This window comes from Marmota monax, unplaced genomic scaffold, assembly GCF_021218885.2.
Source record: "Marmota monax isolate L192 unplaced genomic scaffold, Marmota_monax_Labrador192_F-V1.1 WCK01_AAM20220418_F8-fsc00005, whole genome shotgun sequence".
Lineage (NCBI taxonomy): Eukaryota > Metazoa > Chordata > Mammalia > Rodentia > Sciuridae > Marmota > Marmota monax.
Genome location: NW_026692254.1, coordinates 30,509,002 through 30,526,105, shown reverse-complemented (window position 1 = coordinate 30,526,105; position 17,104 = coordinate 30,509,002). Strand labels below are relative to the sequence as shown.

The window sequence follows — 17,104 nt, the reverse complement described above, 5'->3', positions numbered from 1 at the left end:
CCTACCCAGGCAAGATCAGGGTCGGGGATCAGCAGCCCCCTCTCAGTCTGCGCCTCCTCTGCTTCCCGGGGTCCCCAGTGCAGACCCATATAGAGGCGGGGCGGTCCTCCGACACCTAGCTGTCCATATAGTGGGAGACCCAGCAGAGCGCCTCTTCAGCCCAGTAGGCACCCCCTTCTATAAGGCTGATTTGGGTAACAGAAGCCACAGCTGGCGGGATAATGTAGTGTACAGGCCTGCAATTGGGGATGAAGGTGGTCATGTCAGGGGCAGAAGGCCAGAATGAGTTGCCTTGTGGGATTCTAGAAGTTTGGGGAAATGACCTTGGCTTAATCTCAGCAATATACCAGGAGGCTTCCTTATAAGGGCCAGAAGGTCTGCAGGATTATGCCCCCACCTAACTACCATCACAGTCATTGATTGTAGCTGCAGTGCCAAGCTGTGAATCTACTGTAAGAAGGGCATTCTGGCAGAAGTTGGTGGCATTATCCCTTTTCACCTGTGAGGAATCTGAGATGTTTCAGAGGATAAATAACTTGCTGGGTGAATAGAAGCACCAAGACTGGAACCCCAGGTCTGCACCTCTCTAGAATCTGTATTATTCATCCCCACAATTGCTCTCCTTCCTTCCTGGTGTTTGCTCCAATGCAGAAACTATTGCACTTTACAGAAAAGTTGCCCTGCCTGCCTCCTTCACCTGTTCTTCCCATCCTTACTCACTGATGGCTTCCTCTGACACGAGGAGGGTCTCTGAGACTGTCCACTCCAGATAAAATGGCTGGATTCTTTTGGAAAATGAGCAGAGGGACATCAACGTGAAGGAGACCAAGGAAGGGCAGGACTCAACCAGAATTGACTCAACTATGTTTGTGTTCTAAAAAGTTGAACAATGAACTTATGAATACTGAAGCCTCTGGTCACAACATTTTGATCAACCAATTAGCACATTATCTTCCTTTTTGTGTGTTTCTATGTAAAAAGCACCTTACTTAACATACATTGTTGATTGATTGACAGAGCTCAGGGCAACAGCATTACAATTTATGCCCACTGCATCTTGTCTAGTGCCGCGTCCGGCCAAGGGAGCCGAGTCCGGCGAGGGACGGCGAGGTTAAAAGACACACAGGACACCAAGGTTCTTCATCCAGGAGTCAATAATAATCTTTATTGCTAACACACCTTTTTTTATACCCCAAGCAGCAGAAGTGGAAAACTACCCAAAAGCAGGAGGGAGGGGGGAGAAATTTAGTTTCAACATCTATTATTGTCAGGTACCGAAACCTCCCTTAACAATAAGTCCATCAGACCAGAAAAGGTCAAGGCATTCCCGTGGGATACATATGTCTCAGACGGATAAGCAGGAACAGAAAAACCGCAAGTTCGCCATGGCCTTGTGAGCTGGCCACACTGGCATGCAGAACAAACTAGTGGAGGTAGGGCTCCAGGGGCCAAGGTGGACCTGTTGCCAACAAGTCCCCCTCTTTTGTTTTTTGCATGCCAGTGGGAATCAAGTAGCCCCTGTCTTAGGTCGTTCACAGCCCTTGCGATGCTTACCCGTCTCTGGGAAGGCCCCGATTCCCTGGCTTAGGTCGCACAGCAAGCGTGAAAGTTGCCCGTCACTGGGTACTACAAGATCAGCTCAAGGTGTTATGACCTATCAAGACATTATTGCGGTGAACGCTTAACCGTCTCCACCTACGGGACCCATGACCGTCACCGCCGAATGGCAGATGTGATTGGACCGAGAGATTAGACAGCAAAGATCCTAATACAGGAAGGCAAGAGGGAGAGGTATGCATAGAGAAAAGATATGGCAGGAGTTCTTCTTTTAAGGAGGACACTCATCTTCGGATAGGTCTGAAGTATATCTCAGAGAGGCGATCATCCATCTTCAAGCGTTGATAGTGAACCTGTATCGGCTTAGAGGCTAAGATATTAATTTGATCCTTAATGAATTGTACTATCTTATTTACAATGCAGGGTCCTATTGCCACTACTAGAAGGAGGCCTAACAATGGTCCCAATAAGGGAAGAAGATAAGGCAAAAATCCATTAAGTCCAGTCCAGAGAGGGTTCTCAAATAATTCCCTCCTCCTTTTTTCTAGGTCTTCTTGGAGTTGTTTAATTTTTGTGCGAACTATGCCAGATTTGTTAGCATAAAAACAGCACCTCTCCCCAAGGGCTAAACAAATTCCCCCTTGATTGGCAGTAAGCAAGTCTAAACCCCGCCTGTTCTGAAGAACTACTTCTGCTAGGGAGTCTATCTGGTCTTGTAAGTCTTTAATGGTTCCCGACAGGGTTTGCACATCATCTATAAGCTGTTGAGATAGGCGGCGGTAAGAATGTATAGCCGTACCCAATCCTGCCGTGCCTGTACCCACAGCAGCTGTTATTCCAAGGCCAACAAGGAGTGGTAAGGCCTGCACAGCTCTCTTGTGTCTTCTAACTAAGATGTCTAGGCTAGGAATGGGTAGGGGTTCATCTCCTGAGATAATCGTGATATCAGGAAGCAGTAATGCCAGAACGCAACCACCAGTCCAATTTGCTGGGAGCCTGGGAAAAGCTAAATTTCCACCACACATAAAAACTGTACCATTAGGGGGACAAATGGGCGGAGTAGGTGAGGAGTAATTCTTTACTAATGAGCAGTTTCCAAAGGAAGAGACTCCAACATCAACATCATAGGTATTATTTTGCATCATGCCTAGAAGGCATGACATAAAACCACCTAGAGGCTGCACCTTAAAGGGCAGCCCAGATTGACATGTGTTGTCATCATCAATGGTATAATTGATGGGAACCGCCAATGGCATGACTGCACCTGCCGTCATGCAGAGCCAGCAATCACCAGCAAGGGTAGGGTTGGAACTGTTAAGTAAAGAAAAGGTGGTTTCTAGGATATCTAATGTATTGGCATCTAAATCAGGAAACTGGGATTTGGGCAATATCAAGGGGTGGTATGTAGGCTTAGGGATCTCCGGCTTTAAAAGCTTAATCACCTGAAGGTGTTTAATAGCATCAGTGGGTCCCCCTCCGTCAGAGATTCCGATAGGGGCCTGCATGGGCCAGCAGGAGGGTTTACCCACGACGCCCTCACATCCCGCCTCCGTTAACCGAGTCGTGATGCCTTCCCCTCCCCGGTCACCAAGAAAAGGAATATAATTATAAGTGGTCCCCCATTCTCCACGGGTGTTAGTTAGGATGGCCTCAAAATACTGTTTTCCTTGATTATTAACACAAATTGAGGCCGATGTATAACAGGAGATGTGCATTGCCGGGGTGTAATGACAAGTGGCGGGACAGCTTCCAAGAGTCTCGGTCGGATTAGGGACAACAAGTCCGGGCTTATTAACACATACCCATTTTGGTTGCTTAAATCCTCCGATGTTTTCATTGAGTTCAGCCGCCATATAGGCTACTTTAGTCCCACAATCAATGCTCTGGATATAACCAGAGGGGGCCGAGTGCCGGGGCCCTCCCTTACACTCACAAGGGGCTCCAAAAAGATATTCATGAATATTCCCAGGTGGGGGGTCAAGCCCTCCTTCAGCAAACCTGTCCAGAAGGAATGCCACAAGAGGGGTCCAGCTCATGAGGTGTGTCTCGGCACTCACTTGAAGGGGTGAGAACAACAGCGGCAGGATCAGCCATCTTGGGAACTTCATTTTGTCTTGAATTTTCATTCACCGGTCTGGTGCAGCGCTCCGGGATCCAAATGGGCTTCTCAGTTCCTGGGGGAAAAACACATACAGCTCCCCTCACTCTAGCTAAGAGTGGAGCCGGGGGTTGCCACTTTCCGGTGGATAAATCTTTCCACCTTATTTGAGCATCTTGTACAGTGGGAGGGGAAAAGTGGCGTTGTGCAGCCGTGCGCCCTCCAGTGTCAGTGAGTAAAAAATTTAAAGTAAATAAGGTTATGCTTAGAAGTGCTTGTGGTCCCTGACAATTCCGGTATATCTCCCCCTCTTTTGTTTTTTGTAAATAAGTTTTTAAATGTTGATGGGCTCGTTCCACGATAGCTTGTCCCTGTGGATTATAAGGGATTCCAGTCTTATGATTAATTTCCCATTGGGTGCAAAACCGTTGAACCGCCTGACTTACATATGCGGGACCATTATCGGTTTTGAGGCATCGTGGGGTGCCCATGGAGGAAAAGGCTTTTAGAAGATGACTGATTACATCCTTAGCCTTCTCTCCAGTATGTAAGGTGGCAAAAATGAAGCCAGAATATGTGTCAGTGGAAACATGTATAAAGGAGAGCTTACCAAAGCTAGGGAAGTGTGTAACATCAGTTTGCCAGACATCATTAGGTTGTAGTCCTCTTGGATTAACCCCAAGGGAAGGAGAATGAATAAATGGTGCACAGGTTGGACATAATGAGACAATCTGTAAAGCTTGGTCTCGTGAACATCCTGTGTGGAAGCGTAAAGACTGTGCATTTAAATGAAATTTGTTATGGAATTGTAAGGCCTTATCATATTCGGTCGTCACACAGGAAAGGCCAACAGCATGAGTAGCAGCGTCTGCTTTTGCGTTGCCCTCTGACAAAGGTCCAGGGAGCCCTGAATGGCTTCGGATGTGGCCAATGTATAAAGGATCTCGTCTAGCCCAAATGAGAAGCTGAACTACCTGTAGTTGTTCTGTGATGGTGGATTGCTTTCCAATATATGATGCTGTTTCTATGACTAGAGCCAGATTGGCTACATACAAGCTGTCAGTATATACATTAAGAGGAATAGAACTATAGACTTTGAGAGCTATGATTAAAGCTTCAACTTCTGCCTTTTGGGCCGACTGACCTGACACAGGTTGTCGGAGAATTTGAGATCCATCAAAAACGACAGCAAATCCATTTTTGGCCCCATCTGTATATACAGTTTGGGCCTTTGGAATAGGTTCCCTTTTCATAATCTTTGGGAAGATAATGGGACACCTTTTAAAGCCCTCCAAAAGTCTATGTTTAGGGAAGTGATTATCAATCTGACCCTTGAAGCTGCACAGGAAAAGACACCAAAGGTCATGTTCTTGTTGTAACTTGTGTATCATATCTTGAGTGTAAGGTTGAATAAGTATGTCAAAGGTTTTTCCAAACAATGCATCACCCAAATATTTAGCCTTCCAAATTAAGTTAATAACTAGCTCATAAAAGGGAGTCAATACCCGGGGGTTAGAAGCCGGCAAGTGGACCCAATAAATGGGACCCGTTTGCCAGAACACTCCTGTGGGAGTAATTTTAGAAGGTAGAACTATAAATGACAAGGGCAGAGAATAATCTATCTGCGTAATCTGCATGTCCTGCAGAGCCTCTTCTATTAGCCTCAGTGCTCGTAAGGCTTCTGGTGTAGGTACTCTACACGACGTAGGAGAAGGATCTCCTCGCAAGAGGTCATACAGGGGTTTGAGCTCTCCAGTTGGAATATGAAAGGATGGGCGCAGCCACTGTATTTCTCCGAGGAATGTCTGCCACTGATGTAAAGTTTTGAGCTGATTTATCTGGAACTGGGGTCTCTGGGGAAAGATTCCTATGTTATTAATGATGTATCCCAAATAATTGTAAGGGTGTTGAAACTGCACCTTTTCGGGTGCTATGACCAGCCCTGCCCCTTTTAGAAGGGATTGGAGGACTTCATAAGATTGAAGAAGCCTTTCTTTCTTGGGCCCTGCCAGTAAGATGTCATCCATATAATGAATGAGGTAGAGCTGTGGGAACTGCTGTCGAAAGGGTCGCAAAACCTCAGCTGCAAAATATTGGCACATTGTAGGACTATTAGTCATCTCTTGAGGTAGGACGGTCCATTCATACCGTTGGTAAGGTTCCCTAAAGTTTGTGGAAGGCAAGGAAAAAGCAAAACGCTTTTGGTCTCGTGGGTCTAAGGGGATAGAGAAGAAACAATCTTTTAAATCTATAACAATAAGATGCCAATCCTTTGGGATCGCAGTAGGAAAGGGTAGCCCTGGTTGTAAGGGTCCCATGGGTTGCATAGTTTTATTAATAGCTCGTAGGTCCTGAAGAAGTCTCCACTTCCCAGACCCCTTTTGTATAACAAAAATAGGGGTATTCCAAGGGGAGGTAGAGGGCACCACATGTCCTAACTTAAGCTGGTCTTGAACTAATAGGGAAGCGGCCTGTAATTTGTCCTTAGTTAGGGGCCACTGTTCTACCCACACAGGGTCATCTGATAACCAAGTAATGGACAGTGGAGGTGGCCGCACTTCAGTGGCCCCTAGGATAAATTTCCCAGTCCTCTCCCATCTCTTCCCCGCCGGGTAACCTGTTCTGCTGGATCCACGGGTGATATTCTGCCCTCATGTCTCTTTCCTAGTCCCCTTCCAGGGATCCATCCCATGTCTAGCATTGCATCATTAACAAAGTCATTATTTCCTTTCAAAGTCTGGGTAGTGAGAATAGCCCCCATTTGATGAAGCAAGTCCCTCCCCCAAAGGTTCGTGGGGAGTCCAGTCACCACATAAGGCTGGAAATGGCCACTATGTCCTTCACCATCTCTCCATTTTAAAAAGGAGGCACTTCTTTTTGGTCGGGTCTGTCCTATCCCCTGTAATATGGCCGAGGGACTCTGGAGGGGCCAGGCAGGTGGCCATTGTTTTTCAGAAATGACAGAGACATCCGCCCCCGTATCTAGTATTTCCTTGAAAGCCTTGTCCTGTATCTCAATGGTCAGGTTGGGACGCGAATCCAAATGAGCTACCCAAAAGGCCTGGGGAGTTCCAGTGGAGCCAAAGCTGCCGTCGCCCCGGGACCCACGGAGGGCGTGCCCAGGAATGGAAGCTAAGGGCAGCAGCAGCAATTGAGCTATACGCTCCCCGGGGGGAAGAATAACAATTCCTTGGGTAGCTTCTACTACTATTTTTATTTCTCCCTGATAATCAGCATCAACAACCCCCGTAAGAATCTTCAAGCCCCACTGAGTTGCGCTACCTCGTCCCAACACTAGTCCCACCGTCCTCTCTGGCAGGGGTCCAAAAACCCCAGTAGGCAGCGTCTGAGGTCCCATTTGGGGAGTTAATACCGCTCGGGAGGTGGAACTGAGGTCCAGTCCTGCGCTTCCTGGTGTTCCCCTGGGGAGTTCCCAGATAGAAAGGGGTTGGTCAGTGGGAGGCGGCGGAGACGCCCACTCCCTGGGGCACTGTTCTGTCCCTGCACTGCCCCGTACACTTTGGCTTCCGGGGCCCGGGGCGGGCCCCTGCTCCCGTTTCCCGACGGTATTGGGTTACCCTGGATGTCAAATTTTGACCTGCACTCACTGCTCCAATGATTTCCTTTATGACATCTAGGACAAAGTCCAGGCATCCCTCTGCCAGCACCCTCGCTCCTTTCCGGGCAGTTTCTCTTTATATGTCCCTCTTTCCCACACTTAAAACACCCCTTAGAGCGGGTTCCCCTGTTATCAGCTTTTTGCATTCCAGTCTTAAGGGCAGCAGCCAAAACCTGACCAGTAATATGAGGCCCATCTATATCTTTGCATGCTCGAATCATGTCATCTATACTTTTGGCCCGGGAGGACTTAATAGCATTTTGGCAGTAAGTGTTAGCGTTTTCATATGCCAGTTGTCTAATAAGTGGCATAGCCTGTTCCAGATTAGGGAATATTTTTCCAGCAGCCTGCATTAGGCGGGCTATAAAGTCTGAATAAGGTTCAGAGGGTCCTTGAGAGATCTTGGAAATTTTTGCTTCAGTCTTAGAAATGGGCAGGGCTTTCCAGGCATGAACTGCAGCTGAGGCTATTTGAGCATAAACACCTGGGTCGTAATTAATTTGTTGGCCTATGGTGGCATACTGCCCAGTTCCTGTCAACATTTCAGCATTTCGCCGTTGATGGCCCGCATTCAGGTTAATCTGAGCCAGCTCGCGGCACCTTTCATGATATTCACTTTTCCACAATAAGAAATCCCCTCCAGATAACACAGCCCTGCAAAGTTGCTGCCAATCATTAGGTATCAGTTGACTGGCTGAGAAAGACTCGAAGAGGGTCAATGTGAAAGGGGCATGAGGTCCATAATTAATGACCGCCTCCTTAAGCTGTTTTATGTCCTTGAAGGCTAGGGGGACATGGGCTCTGGCCGGCTGTCCATCAGCATCGGCGTTTTCAATCATTGGAAAAACCTGAGCCGCTCTAGAACCCCAGTGGACCCCCGCCCGTCTAGTAGGGGCGTCCTCATTCCAATCAGGATTATAGGGAGGAGGTGCGGCAATTGAGGGGGCCCTAGGCACCCTCACATTTGCCCTTTTAAGGCGATGTTCTAGTTCCTCTATCTCCCTTTCTAATCCCTCCTCTTCCTCAGAGAGAGAACTGAGGTCCTCAGGATCCTTTTTGGGCTTAGAAATCTGGAGGCGTTTCCTACCCTCCGAGCCCGAGTCCTCAAGAGGACCCTCATCCTTTAAGGATTCTGCCATTTGCTCTTCCTGCACCTGATTAAGGGCCTGTTCACATTCAGCAAGCTGATCCTTGATCTTTACTTTATCTGTTAATAAAGCATCCTTTACCAACCTCCATAAGGAAAAGGTGGCAACTGGGACACTGTCCGAGCCCCGGTCCCTCAATAATTTCTGAAGGTCATGCCTCACCAGGTCCCAGTCACTATTATTAAGAAATCCTCCTGTCAGAAACCAAGGACAAGCCTGGGCAATAATTTCAACGAATTCGGTTGCAGTCTTAGTTTTTATTCCTGTTCCTTGTGTATTTAACAGCTCTTTCAGTTCGTTGGCCAGACGAACCTTCGCTGTTGAGTTACCCATGGTACGTACCCTGTCTCTTTAAAATATCTTTAAACCAATCCTCCCCCTTCTTTCTTAGAAGGTGAGCCCCGTCCGCTTACCCCTGCTTTCCGGATCTCAGTGGGAGCCTCCAATTGCCGCGTCCGGCCAAGGGAGCCGAGTCCGGCGAGGGACGGCGAGGTTAAAAGACACACAGGACACCAAGGTTCTTCATCCAGGAGTCAATAATAATCTTTATTGCTAACACACCTTTTTTTTATACCCCAAGCAGCAGAAGTGGAAAACTACCCAAAAGCAGGAGGGAGGGGGGAGAAATTTAGTTTCAACATCTATTATTGTCAGGTACCGAAACCTCCCTTAACAATAAGTCCATCAGACCAGAAAAGGTCAAGGCATTCCCGTGGGATACATATGTCTCAGACGGATAAGCAGGAACAGAAAAACCGCAAGTTCGCCATGGCCTTGTGAGCTGGCCACACTGGCATGCAGAACAAACTAGTGGAGGTAGGGCTCCAGGGGCCAAGGTGGACCTGTTGCCAACAGTCTAGTACATATATTTTCTCCACAAGGCACATCACAGCTTTCTTCTACTTAGGAACACTAGACAGAACTTCAGCCCTTCCTTGAGGGCTGTTTGAAACAGCGAAATTATCAACAACAACAAAAAAGACAAAAATGTGCCAGGTGCAGTTACACACCTGTAATCCAGTATCTTGGGAAGCTGAGGCAGGAGAATCACAAATTTTAGGCTAGCCTTAGCAACTTAGCAAGAGCTCATCTCAAAAAGGGCTGGGAATGTAGACCAGTGGTAGTATGCCCCTGGGTTCCATCCCCAGTACCAAAAAAAGAAAGAAAAACTAGGATGCTTATTTACATTACAAAAGCTGAAAGAAGAGGGCAAAGTATTGCCTTATTCAACCTTAGCTGGGAACATGCACATCAGTCGACTCAAAATTCTCACCACTCCTCAATGACTTTGAATGTGTTGCAGGTATTGATTATGGGGTTACAGGTAAGTGAATTCAAAACTAGGGAATCTGGAAATAATAAGGATTGACTGTATGTACTTCTCATATCAGGGTATAAGTAGAAGAATGTTAATATTTTACATTTTGGATGCACCTGGCATTTCATGTGTATTAACTCAGCACAATAGTCTATGGGGTAAATATTATTTTAGTCCCATTTTACAAATGAGGAAACTTAAGTAGAAAGGTTTAAACACCACATGTTCTTAGCAAATATATTATGCCACTTCTCAAATCATTCATATTCTAAAACCCCTTATGAGGTATCATGGAGTTGATTGCAGAACTCACATGAATATTCAAGATGAAATAGAGAATTCAAAGAAATATTATGCTTGTGTAGTGGCAGCTGCATAGAGTCTGCAGCTCAGGAAGGCACTGGGAACGCCTCTGGAATTGGGGTACTTTCCTGGGAAAGCCTGAGTGGCTCTGCTCTAAGATTTTAATGTCTCAGCAGGACTTCCTGTCACACTTTCCCTTGGGCACTTTTGATTCCTAAGTCAGTCTCCAGGGAGTGCCCCTCACTAAGCATTAAGGCCAGGGGGGGAACCTTTCTCTCTGGCAGGTTCCATCTAGCATTAGGTTTTCCTTCACAAAGAGCAGTTGGTCAGAAGAGCAAAGTAGAAGAGACAGATTACCAATATCCTTCTGGAAGTTCTGCCCTCCTGTTAACTCTAGCAGATCAAGCAATCTTATATGCATGGCTAAGATACAGTAAATTAAGGCAAGAACCACAGAGGACAGACTCTACTGAAGGGGCTGGCTGTCCCTCACAGGTGTTGTCATCTGCAGGTCTGTGGTCTTACCACCTCACTAGCACTTTCTTTTGACACTCTTCCCAAATATAGACAGCCTTCCCTCAGTCACCCTCTACCTTTCCCTCCTACTCTTCATTTCTTCCCTGGAGAGATGGGCCCATATGTTCAAGCAAGACATTGCCAAAGGCATGGAAAGGAGAAAACTGGGAAGTGGGGGAGAACAGGAATTAGTGAACCCCAAAAGAACAGATCTGGCTATTGGGTGCAACTGCCCATCTCTGGGTGGGAGTCAGGCCCCTCTCTGCCTAACTCCCAAGTACCTCCCCATGAGAACCTGCACCACCTGAGGACAATGACAACGTGATACACTCTGAGAAGTCTAGGAAACCATTCCATTTCCTCCCTAAGATCCATCTTCTTGGGTTCCTGGATTCCACCACCTGTCTCAGGATTAGTTTCTTCTTCTCTGAGTCTCAGAGATTCCTACCCCTACTCCAGGAATTGCCTATTGAACCCAATCAGATAAACACAACAGCACAAGATTCACAGGACAGATATACAGAGAGGATCAGGGGAGTAACTGTTGGTGATGGTGGTATTGGGGTATTATGTGTGTTTTACTCTGAGAAGGAATATCAGTTCAGGGCATCTGCCTTAATTTACTCTTGATACAGAATTGTTCTTTGCATCTTCAGGACTGTGGAGTGGGCTGGGGAAGCACACTCAAGAAAACTATGTTGGAAGCTTGGAGGAAAAAAGAACTTGGAGGCCAACCTTGTCAAAGGTACAGTTGACTGCAGTAGACCCAAAGGATGCACTCACAGCAAGGCCACCAGGAGATGACGGGACTTCAGATGGACATGGTGCTTCAGGGCACAAGATTACTCAGGGAGTTCTCTTCAGAAAACCTGGAAGAGAGTTCAGGAAACAGGCAGATAAGGGACAAGAGTGGCCTCTGGCTTAGGTCAGGTTTAGCTTTCATGTGATCCTGGGACCCTGGAGGGTCCTATAGCGCTGACTTGAAGCAATAGGACTGAGCTGTTAAACCCAATGCTTTTCTGGGTGGCTCCCATAAGCCATGCGCCAGGAAGACATGGGGATATCAGAGTGTAAAAGGAATTTGGACAGGGCATCTCATCAATGGTGTCTACCACACATGTATCCCAGGACTTATAGGTAGAACATGTTCAACTTGCTCTGGTGGCTTTCTGACTGTCCAGAGTGGAGTTCTTCTTTTGAACAGATATTCGCTTTATAAAATATTGTTCAGGTCTCCATCTGGTTGCTTTTCTGTCTCATAAGCAAAAAAGAAACCCTAAGAGGAGGTGTCAAGACAGGAATGGTTCTACCTGATGAGAGGTCTGCATGCTTCAGCATACCCCACTCTTGGTCTTTCCCCTCTACCTGCACTGAGATCCCCAAAGAATTCCTTAGGGATTTTAGGGGTGCCATATCTGTGTTTTCAAATCAGGGCTTAGAACTGCTGCAGCACTGGAGGTCTGAGCCAATCAAAATCTGTAAGGAGGGTGAGAGAGGTGTTGGACAGTTTCTTTTCCAGAATGTCCCAAATCTTGGGGCTGGAGCAAAAAGATCTAGAATCCCCTAAAGTGCTGTGATTTGGTAACACAGGGCCAGCAAACTCTCCAAGTCCCAAACCCAAGGCTGATTCCCATATGGCCTCCAGGGCTATGAAAGTACTGACCAGACATACTCCGATAATCCTGCACACATGTCCACAGAGACTCTGCTGTGGAACACCCTGAGAAGCATAGATTGTCAGTCCCTTCAAATTTATCTTACTCTGCCCTTGACAAAACCCTGTCTTCTTCCCGACGCACAAGCCTGGCCTTGTGTCCAGGTTGGGCACAAACTGAGAGAGATTAAGGTGAACCATCTTATTCTCTGAAGATCAACTTTCACCTTAATTTGTCAAAGTGTAAATATTAGAAGGTTCCAATAGTCCCTTCCTGTATAACCTCTGAAATTGTTTTCATACTTGTATACTGTAGTGATATTCTTACTATGATTCAGATGTGGTTTATCCCCTAAGGGTTGGAGGCTTGGATTTCTGCATGGCTGTGTGAATGGGAGGTCCTTAGGTCACTGGGGGCATGCCCTAGAAGGGATTAAGGCAGTTCTTGTGGGGCCTGGAGTTAGTTCTCACAAAAGGGAGTTTTTATAAGAGGGAACCTGACCCCCAAATTGCTCTCTTTGGTGTCTTGCCTTTTGATATGATCTCTTGCTACCACACATTTTTCTATTGTTGTGATGCTGTCCATGATGGGGGTCTTTGCCAGAGCTGAGCTGATGCCAGTTCTATGCCCTCGAACCTCCAGAACCATCAGCTAAATAAAACTCTTTTATTTATAGTTACCCAGACTAAGGTTCATTACTATTATAGTAATGAAAAATGGACTAATGCACCTCTCTCTTCTTGAATTTAACTAAAAATCTCCCCTAGTCTCACGACAACCATACCAGTAAAAGACCTCACAGCATCCAACCACAGTCATATTTAATCATATTGCTATAAGCCAACACATAGAGCTTGCTCAGGATTATTAGTTCTTACTTTGTACATAGTTCTAACAAATTTGTTCATCTGATTTTCAAAGGTAAAGTAGAGGCTACAAATTATAAAGGGACAGAATGCATGCTAAGAATATTGACACCATAGCAGTGCTACAGATAAATTATAAAGGTCACAAAAGAAAATATTTTAAAAATCACTAGTTTGTTATAGCTTAGTTACCTCATTGGGGCCTGAAAAGAATACTATGTATGATACTGCATTCATGCTCGTGAAGCCAGGTTATCTGTGAACACATTTGTGTGTTGAATTCTGTTTATGATTATATAGAAATACATGCTATGTTTTAGAAAAATATTCACTCACAAGAGGGTTAAATTTAAGAAACAAAAATTTAAACCAAGCATTACCTATTCCTTTAAATATTTACTTTCTGAAAAACTCATGTCTAGAACATCATCTCCAACAACTCCAGAATGCTATATTGTTCCAGAATTGATTAATTTGAGGGAAAAGAACAGAGTATAAAGTAAGAAATTGCATTAATCTAAATACTGTACTGTGCAATCCGTCAAGAGGACTTGCACACAAAAGCATTTGCTCTGATGCTTCATGGCATTCCACTCCTTGTGTGCCACAAAAGAGCCTCACCTGTTTAGTCTGTTTCCCTATGTGTTCCTTACTCTCTCCACTTGGCAATATTTGGATTGGAAGTGCCACAAAGGAATATTTGAAAAGTTTTTTTTACAAATATAAGTTCAATAAAAATGTTTCTACATGTTAAGTTTTGCAAAACATTAACTTTGAGAGGATTTGGTAGCTAATTAATCAAGCATTTCTAGACCGTCTTTATGCAGACTCAGGCAAAGATGTTCTACGGATGAATGTGAAGAACCAATTTCCTTCGGACTTCCAACACCCATACCTGTCAGTAGTAGACCTAAGGAGCAATTTGATGTAACCCACTACAGTACAAGACATATTCTTTGACAATTGTGCCTTGTGTCAGATGTATTAGGTTTTGGTAACACAATGGTATGACAAGATATGGTACCTGTCTTGCAGGAACAAATGAGATACAATGGAACAAATGTGCCCAGAGTGTCAGAATAGGAAGCTATAAACAGGAAAGTAACTAATTCAGTCTTGGGGGTAATAAAGTTTTCTTGGGGAAAGTATTATTTCAAATGAGAAAGTTTAAACACAAGCACAAGATCTTACTGTAGAAAAAAGGAAAAAATTCTAAAGTGTACTCTCCTTCTGTGTATTCTTCAGTATAGAACAATCTATAATCTCAAGTATATTTTTTTGTGTGATTGATTTGGTTTTGTTTTGTTTGGTTTGGTACTGGAGATTGAATCCAGGGGCACTTAACAACTGAACCACATCTCCAGCCCATTTTTATTTATTTATTTATTTTAGTTTTTGGTGGACACAATATCTTTATCTTTTTTATTTTTCTGTGGTGTTGAGGATCGAACCCAGCGCCCCGCGCATGCCAGGCGAGCACACTACTGCTTGAGCCACATCCCCAGCCCTCCAGCCCATTTTTAAATTTTTAAATTTTGAGACAGATTCTAAGTTGCTTAGAGCCTTGCTAAATTGCTGAGCCTGGCTTTGAACCTGTGATCCCCCTGCCTGGCCTCCCCAGCCACTCAAATTACAGGCAAGTGCCACTGCACCTGGCTCAAATATGCGTTTTAAAATAATATAAACTGGCTAGGTAAGGTGGTGCACACCTGTACTCCCAGCTACTCAGGAGGCTGAGGTTGGAGTTCAAGACCAGCCTGGACAATGTAATACAATCTCATCTCAAAAAAAAAAAAAAGATTTCATATTTTATATATTCTCTGCCTTGGATACAGGAGATAAATTAAAACAAATACTATCTTCAAAGGTGAAGGAAGAACACAATATTGCATCTTTTATTAGTTACTCTCTTTTCTTTTATACTCATCACATCATTTTTTTCCAGAGTGGTCAGTCTCCTTACCTGTCACACAGAATTGAAAAAGAGCACCCACAGTCCACAGCTTTCTTCCCTCATCATGAGGGTCATTGTTCCAAAGTCAGTGGCTATATGGCATCCCATCAACCCTCTGAGTCTGTCATGTGTCTGATTCCCTCTCCTAGCTTCCAGCATTAAACAGAATTTTCTATCCTATCCATTTTGTAATTTCGTTGGATAATGACTGGTTTGAGTAAAACATCTGAGCTCAAATACTTTTCTGAGATCTGAAGTCTCTACCTGACCTGAAATTGCATGTCAATATCTGTTTTTAAAATTTTGTTTCCATTTTCCTTATTTAGGCTTTGAAGAACACTGAACACTTTGTCCTCAATTTTCCTGGCCCCATAAATGAATTTGGGGATCCTTGTTTCATGAAGTCTTTTGATGTTTTTCTTAGTCTTTAAAAACAACAAATAATAATACACTATTCTGGCACACAGTTAATGACAGCATTTAGCAATTTCTTGGGAAATACGAAGCATGTCCCACTATTATGTTGAACAGGAGACCAGGCTTGAGCCGATTATCAGACTTGCCCTGGGGCAATCTGGAACTTCTGGGTGTATCTTTCTTCCTTTTTTTAAATGAATAATTAAATTGTATTTCCCAAGTAGTAATAAATGAGATGATGATACTAAAGTGATTAAATATATTTCGATATTCAATAGATCCAGCTACTTTTTAATGTGTATCTTTCTTTTTTTAAAAAAAATCATTTATTTTTTAGAAGTAGTTGGACATAATACCTTTATTTTATTTATTTATTTTTATGTGGTGCTAAGGATCGAACCCAAGTCTTTGCACTTGCTAGACGAGTGCTCTACCACTGAGCCATAATCCCAGCCCCTAATGTGTATCTTTCAAGCTGAAGTTCAATGGAAGAGCAGAAGAACAGAGCTGGTTAAATAGGTATCCACACCATCCATTTCCATGACTTTAACTATCAGCCAAATGCTGATCATCAGCTTAATCCTCCAGCCCAGGTTGTCCTCCTGATACTAAATCCAATGGCATTTCCAGCTCAGACTGTCCAAGGCAAAGCCATTGTCTGTGTGTTACCCTCTCCCACCCAACATACTTCTCCTTTTCCTTTATGCCACCTATCATGAATGACACCCCTACACTCATGTGTCAGAATTCAGGGAGCCTGGAGTTTCCTCTCCTCAATATCATACTCTTTAAATCATTCACTCCCAAATCAGTTTTTTTTTCATCCCTACTACTGTGTATTCCGGGTAATCATGAGCTCTTGTTTATTTAGAAATACAGCCAGAGTAATCATGCTGGAAAGCCAACCTTACCATGTCATTGCTCTGTCAAATGTTATACTAAGCAACTCATTTCTCTTAAGATGAAGCATGAAAGCCCATAGCATGATATATATGCCTCCCTAACTTGACCCCCACCTTCCGCTCACCTTTTGCCATTCCATTTTTACCTTGTGCTCCAAGTGTATTAGTCAGCATAGAATAGGTTTATGTTACAGTAACAAGGAACATACATTTTAGAGGTTTAACAGGTAATTTCTTGTTCACGGCAAATCTGGCATAGGTCGGCTAATTCCCTAGGGCAGCTGTCCTTCATGGTGTTGTTCAGTGATGCAGAAGCCTTTCACCCTGTGTCAACACGCAGCATTTATGTCAGCTGCACAAAGGGAAGAGAGAGACTGGAAAATGCACAGGAGCTTTTCAATGCCTCCACCAACAAATGACACACATCACTTTCTCTTTAGCCAGAATGAGTTGCATGGCTCTACCTAACAACTAGAAGGCTGAGAATTGTAACCTTCTGGAAGGATCCAGGAAAAAGGCATTTGGTGAACATATAAAATTGTTTCTCCCACACCAAACACAAAGGTGTGAATACCAGGAGGCAGGAATGATTGGGGGACCCTGTTAGAATCCACCATAGCTACCCTACACTGCTCCCTCAATTCCTTACTAGGCTGACGGTGCATACTTACTCAGCTATTATTCTTCTCTTGGACTTAAGAGTAAATATCAAGAATTTTGTACTTTAAAAAATGTATAGAGTTACCTAGAG

The 17,104-nt window shown here is 44.6% G+C and overlaps 2 protein-coding genes across 2 annotated transcripts in view; both read right to left on the bottom strand.

Moving 5' to 3' along the window:
- Adamtsl3 (ADAMTS like 3) overlaps nt 1-11,417 on the bottom strand; it is a 341,011-nt gene extending 329,594 nt beyond the window's left edge. The window contains exon 1 of the mRNA XM_058577562.1: nt 11,295-11,417. The gene's annotated coding sequence lies outside the window, so the exon portion shown is untranslated. The remainder of the gene's footprint in view (nt 1-11,294) is intronic.
- On the bottom strand, nt 1,137-8,947 carry LOC131423996 (syncytin-1-like). The gene is made up of 2 exons (XM_058577566.1): nt 8,836-8,947; nt 1,137-3,731 (listed from the first exon to the last, which is right to left on the bottom strand). The coding sequence occupies exon 2, from the start codon at nt 3,681-3,683 to the stop codon at nt 1,842-1,844; it is 1,842 nt and encodes a 613-aa protein (XP_058433549.1). The 5' UTR covers nt 3,684-3,731; nt 8,836-8,947; the 3' UTR covers nt 1,137-1,841.
- Nucleotides 11,418-17,104: the final 5,687 nt, after the last annotated feature.

Coding starts and splice junctions, on each gene's coding strand:
- LOC131423996 (XM_058577566.1), bottom strand. CDS start 3,683: ATGAAAATTCAAGACAAAATGAAGTTCCCAAGATGGCTGATCCTGCCG.